This window comes from Phaenicophaeus curvirostris, chromosome 3, assembly GCF_032191515.1.
Source record: "Phaenicophaeus curvirostris isolate KB17595 chromosome 3, BPBGC_Pcur_1.0, whole genome shotgun sequence".
Lineage (NCBI taxonomy): Eukaryota > Metazoa > Chordata > Aves > Cuculiformes > Cuculidae > Phaenicophaeus > Phaenicophaeus curvirostris.
In genome coordinates, this window is record NC_091394.1 from 78,698,985 (window position 1) to 78,704,984 (window position 6,000).

Here is a 6,000-nt window from a genome sequence, read left to right on the forward strand (position 1 = left end):
TTGGTTTTATTGGATTTTTCAGTACAATTCCATTGTTCTCTGCTAAGGCTGTTTCAAATGCACATTCTTCAAACTTCACCAGAGAATTTATTTCACATCATTGTTTTGAGCTAGAAGTTTTGTCAGTCTATTCAGTGCTCAGTGAAGACTTTGGTTTATATCTCTCGAAAGCTAAAAATTAGAGGATGTACTTACATTTCATATTTAAAAATGGAATTTGCTTAATACATCTATTTACTGATGCAAGCTCTCTGAAGATCTGAAGCAGTTTTGTAAAACATGGGTCTGGTTCAGCTAAATGTCAAGCACCTGAGAAGTTAATTTGTTCAGTAAAGCTTTCAGGCTATCAGCAAATATTCAAGCACCAAGGAGAGTTCTCCCATATGTAAATGCCAAAAGGGTTTTTTTTAGATAAACTCACATTCAAGTAATTATTGTCTCCAGTCCTGCTTTACTTTAAGGAGATACTACGGCAGTCACTCAGGAATAGAACTCTTCTTTTACAAAATAAAGGTAGGTACCATATTTTTCATGCACACCGTTATTAAAAAAAAACAAACCAACCACACACGATGTCAAGACTCAACAAGAGTATACATTATCAAGTGTTCAAGTAACAAAAGACAAAATTTATGCAAACAGTTCTTGCCCCCTCTGGTCTGCCTGGCCTTGGTCTTGCAAAACTGCTTCCTTTTGTGCAGTACTATCCAATGAACACAAGTACTTTTAGAAAGATGTAGACTATTTCAAATGTAATTTTACACAGATAAATACACTTATTACTGTAGTAATACTACACTGCTAGCAAGCTATGTTTAGTATGTGAGGCCTAATTCAAAGCAGGTGCAGCAGCAATCCATGGCACTGAAAATCAGCTATTGTGCCTACCTTGTTGCTCCACCATGTAACTCCCACATGCAGTGCGTAATCACAGCAGACTTTAGGGTCTGCCCAGCTTTTCCATGTGTCGAAGGCTTCAATAAGAGAACAGCCTTTCTGAGGGATGGCAAAGTCAATGATCATAGTGGTTCCTCCTGCTATGGCAGCCTGAAAGCAAGGAAGTTCATATTTAGCAATCAGAGAAAATGAAAATTTCATCCCACCCATTGTAAGATGCTAATATGCGTCACAATACCATCTCTGATTCCCTGTGCAACAATTAATCTTGATACACTGATAAGCCAAAAGCCACTGAAGAGTTTCCCTCGGTGAAGTCTGAATTTGCAAAATGATTGTGGAGATTAATTTCACCTCCTTTGAGAGGGATGTTCTCAAAGCGGTATTCAAGAGAGTCATGGGGAAATTCTCAGGCCAAAGAAGTTTTTGCACACATGCAAAACCTTATCAAAGTTTTGGAAATGAGTCTTCAGCATTCATCCATCACTGAGTTTCCTTAAGCAGGTGAGAACACTGAGAAAGGAGTGCCAGAAGAAGAAATGCTTGCTCAGAGCCTGTGTAGTAGAAAAAATAAGCACATGTAGCAGGAAAGTATAAAGGGACTGATATAAAATAAAAACAACAGGTTCAGTTAGAAAATCCAGTGTGAAAATCCAAATATTCTTGTTTAATACCAAAAGGATTTTTAGTATTTTTATTTTTGTTACTGACAGGATATCATTTAGTAAAACTGCATAGTGGGTTTTGAAATAGAATAAGGAAGTTACATCCTCCATATAATATATAAGTAAATAAATAAACAAAAATTTTACTTTATGTATATTATAAGCATCAAAAAATAGTTTTTACCCAATGATTTTTACTATGCTTTATGGAAAATTGAGTTGTTACTTTTATTTCCTTTGAAAGATCTTTGTTAGTCACTTCCAGAAATCAGATCCTCGACTAACAGAAAATGATCCAATATAGAAATTCTTTTGCTGTACTTGTTGCAGTCTTCCAAATTAGCCATAGAAATCCTCTCTACTGCTCTGCCCTTTGCGCAACAGTTACAATCAATTCAGATCAAAATATACACAGTTCAAATTCCTGCTAAATTACTCTTCCTGTTTCTAGATCAGTCCCTTCCTTCCCTCCCCTTAGCAATCAGATGAAAAATTGTAACTATGTCAGTATATTTTGAAAACAAAAAGAAGTTTGGAGAGTGACATAAACATGTGAATCTGTGATTAATTCAGCAGAACCTTTTCTCCAAGAGAAGTTGTAATTTTTTTTTCATCAAGACAGATTGACTTCTTATTTGTTAAAGAAGATTTAAAGAATACTTTAAAAATTCAAGAAAACGTCATTGGTTCCAACTCCATTCAAAGTCTCTTTTTTCCCCTAACATCTTTTTTTCCCCCTTTCTTTGTAAAAAGAGCTATTCTGTGCCTTTATTTATTCAGCTGAGTGGGTAAGTCTTAGCTAATTATTGTAGCATACTTTGCAATAGCTGGAACACAACCTTGTCTCTCTGATTCTCTTGCAAAAGAATTTGTCAGGTGATGACCTCGAGTAAACAGCTCTGAACATTTTCCACACTTTAACCTGGGTTAGGTTTTACAATATCTAACTCTTTGACATCTGATCATTGGGTCTACAGTCTTCTTTTAGGCACCAAAGTGACTATCTAGACATCCATTTTTTTTTTTTGTGTAAGCAGTCTACAATTTGCAGTTTCCCGGTCCAGCGCCTCAAAAAGTTATTCAACAAAACCCCTATATGTAACTGACACTCCTACGTTGGTTTTTATTTCCAAGTTAACATACAATTTCTCTTCTTTAATTTGGGATTTATGTTGCGGGCACCTACATCTGAATTAGTCTGCATCTTTGGTTCCCTTTAAAGTCAATGGAGGCACCTGAAGAATGAGTTCTCTTACATCCCAAGCAGACATCCTAAGAGAAAGCCACGGTCAGTGTGTTTCTTTTACGCATTTTCTCCCATCAATCAAAAATAATTTTTTGGATTTCTGTTGCAATGCCAGATTCCTAAATACATTGTTGATAATCAGTTTACAAAAATATTCTCCACAGATAACTAAAGGATTGCTGCACAAAAAAGACAAAACATTAAGACACATATATTTGTCTACAGTAAATCATGTAAAATAAGTATTCCAGAAATCAAATTCTGCCCTTCTCTCAGCCAAGAAACATTCTTGTTGATGGACAAGCAGAACGGACATTGTGGAGTTGATTTAAGCCTTTTCTCTCCATTTATCACAAAAATTGCTTGAAGAAGACATTTTGGCAAGTAAAATTTTTTTCAGAAACTATTTATTGTCTATGGATAACTGAAAAAGACAGTGTTGTTACGTTCATATAGTAATAGATTCCCTCTTTTCTACCATATAGCTACTGAAGAGATTTAGTTTGGGGAAAAAAAATCCCATGATCAAATTTATAATCCCATTCCAGCTGTCAGTTCTGGAAGTGGAAATCCAGTGCTGCAGCTTTACTTTTATATCTTATCTTATATCTAACTTGGAGTACAGGTTATGTTTGACCTAGCAGGTGTTTTCGTATAGCAGGAAAGATCTGCTGAGATGGACAAAATAATCTTTCATCAAGGTTTTGCAGAATAATTACAGTCTCATTATAATGAGCCACTGTAAGTCTTTTGCTCATTGAGAAAAACAATTCTAGTGCTTTCAGCTACCCAGCATTTCCACTCCAAGTAACAGCAGCTATACCAACAAATCTATCTTGAGTTGAAATAAACATTGTTATTGAAAGAAATATGCCAGTAATTTAGGGACAGCATACAGGTCATTTGTTGTCCTCCCTTCAGCACTCCGGTCTCAATGTTTAAAAAGCTAGTTCCTTAGAATATAAAAATTTCTGCCACAATCTCACTCGTGTTCTCATTACATGATGGGGCAAGCAAGAAAGGAAATTTCCTGTTAAAGAAGAAAGTCAATCCAAGGACTGCAAACTTTAAAATTTCTTAATAGTTTGTGTAGTTACCACACCACACCATTTGTTAATATGAGTTTAATTTAACTTATTTCAACTGTTTCTAAGAGGCAGACTTGTGTTTTGCACATCTGAAAAAAATGCACATCAGTGAAAATAATTTCTTTAGAAGGGATGCACAGACATTTTCTGGTTTACAGCAAACTCCAGTTCTTCTGTGAGAGGGACAGGATCCAACAGGCTCTCTGAGGATATTGGCTAACAGACAGGCCATTTCGTAGGACAACGTGATCCCTTCTGTGTGCAAAGGATTTGACTTGGCACAGCAAACCACTTAAAAAAGCATCTTACAAATTTTAAGGACTTGTGTATGAGTATCTTTACTGGAAGGAGATGACATATAATACTGTTAATATGAGTAGTGAACACAATGTTAATGCAGGGAATGTAACAAGATCAGTTAAAAAGCTGGAAAAAAAAAAAGAACTCCAGGTTTAAAACTGGGAGACATTAGACACTTTTAGAAAGTATATTTCAACTGGACTTCTACTGAGGGACACTGTAGGGACAGAAGTGAACGGCAGAAAAATAACTGCAATTCCCTCATGCTAAAGGAAGACAAAACCCAGACTACCACAAAAGTGCTCCAAATGCACAGGGGAGTTAAACTGTTGCTTTACATAACCTTTGCTCAGAAAAGCCTGAAGCTTGTTGAATGTACAAATGCAACCTGTAGACTGAATGGCAACAGCCTGTGTAAATGCCTGCACCTAACATTTGCCATCCACAGCCAAAAAAGTCTCTGAAGGAACCCAAATAACAAACTGGTTGAACATGCACTTCTGTGTACCCTAACTGCTTATTACGATGTCCCAGACAAGGGACAGTAACAATTGATTGTGCTTGATTCAGACTCTATTCTCTCCTTTAGAAATAACATTGAATAACCAGCAGACAACCTTTTTTGAGAAAGCCCAGATACACACACAGATGGATACATATGCACACACAGACACATATATGTACACCCACCTTGGTTCCTGTATAGAAGTCATCTTTTGACCTGCTGCCCATAAAAGGGAACTGCATGTGTGTATGAGTATCTATGCCCCCAGGGATCACCAGCTTGTCAGTTGCTTCCAGCACAACAAGTCCAGTGGGTGGCTGAGGGTTTAGGTTTGGTCCCACTTGCTGCACCACTCCATCTTCCACGTACACATCAGCCACCATAGAGTGGTCATCATTCACAACTTTTCCCCCCTTGATCAAAAGTCTCTGCTGAGCCAGTTTTGAGGGTGGCATAGGAGCCTTGAAGGCAAGAATGAGGGTTCAGTGCAGAAAGCTACTCTTGCCTGAGAGTTCTTCACTGCCCACCCTTTTCCCAGAGCAGCAGATTACCTCCAAATGGCACTGAATACACACCACACAGTGTTACTTAAACAGACACCAAGGGAATTGCCCCCACTGCCCTTGGCAGCTCCACCCACCACCTCCTGTGAAGCACCAATACCCAGTGAATGCAGCAATCAGGTGTACAGGCTAGTAGCAGAGAACTGGGTGCTGGACCGTTCTGCTCCAGACTCTTTACCTGGAGAAAGAGGGGCTACCCTGTACAATCCAGGGTTTCAAACAGGCTTGGCTGTTTTGAAAATGTGATCATTCATTGGCTTGTGATGCCCAAAGGTGACCTCTTTGCAACAAGGTTTGAGGAAATCAAAGGTAACTCGAGCTCTCCACAGAGGTGGCTGTGGAACCCAAGGCTGACCCAAGCCCTCACAGAGCTGGCTGGGAGCCCAAGGATAACCTTAGCACCCTGCACCAATATCTGGGTAACCTGTGGGTCCCATTTATGCAGAGGACCCAGGAGAGTGCAGAGAGCAATGATCCAAGTGTCACATCCAACTCAGTTGAGTCTCTACGGACCAATATGGTGGGATTTGCTCTGCTGTGCAGGATTGAGCCACCACAGTGACCACCAGCATCTGCTTCTAAGCTGTTTCTCAGAAGAAGATATGGGGCTCAACCCTCAGGACCCAAACAGTGACCCACCCTCCCAATGCCACTGCTTGAACAGCACACTGGGCTAGGGAGAGAGCTGTTCGGGGGTTTCGGGAAGCTATCGAGCCTCTCTTCCCCGTCTCATCAG

The 6,000-nt window shown here is 39.1% G+C and overlaps 1 protein-coding gene across 1 annotated transcript in view; it reads right to left on the minus strand.

The window, feature by feature from the left end:
* Positions 1-5,274, minus strand: part of DPYS (dihydropyrimidinase) — a 29,949-nt gene extending 24,675 nt beyond the window's left edge. Inside the window, exons 1-2 of the mRNA XM_069854524.1 lie at positions 4,887-5,274; positions 889-1,047 (exon numbers count right to left, since the gene is read on the minus strand). Of these exons, the coding sequence (XP_069710625.1) occupies positions 889-1,047; positions 4,887-5,156 (429 nt within the window). The 5' untranslated portion in view covers positions 5,157-5,274. The remainder of the gene's footprint in view (positions 1-888; positions 1,048-4,886) is intronic.
* Positions 5,275-6,000: the final 726 nt, after the last annotated feature.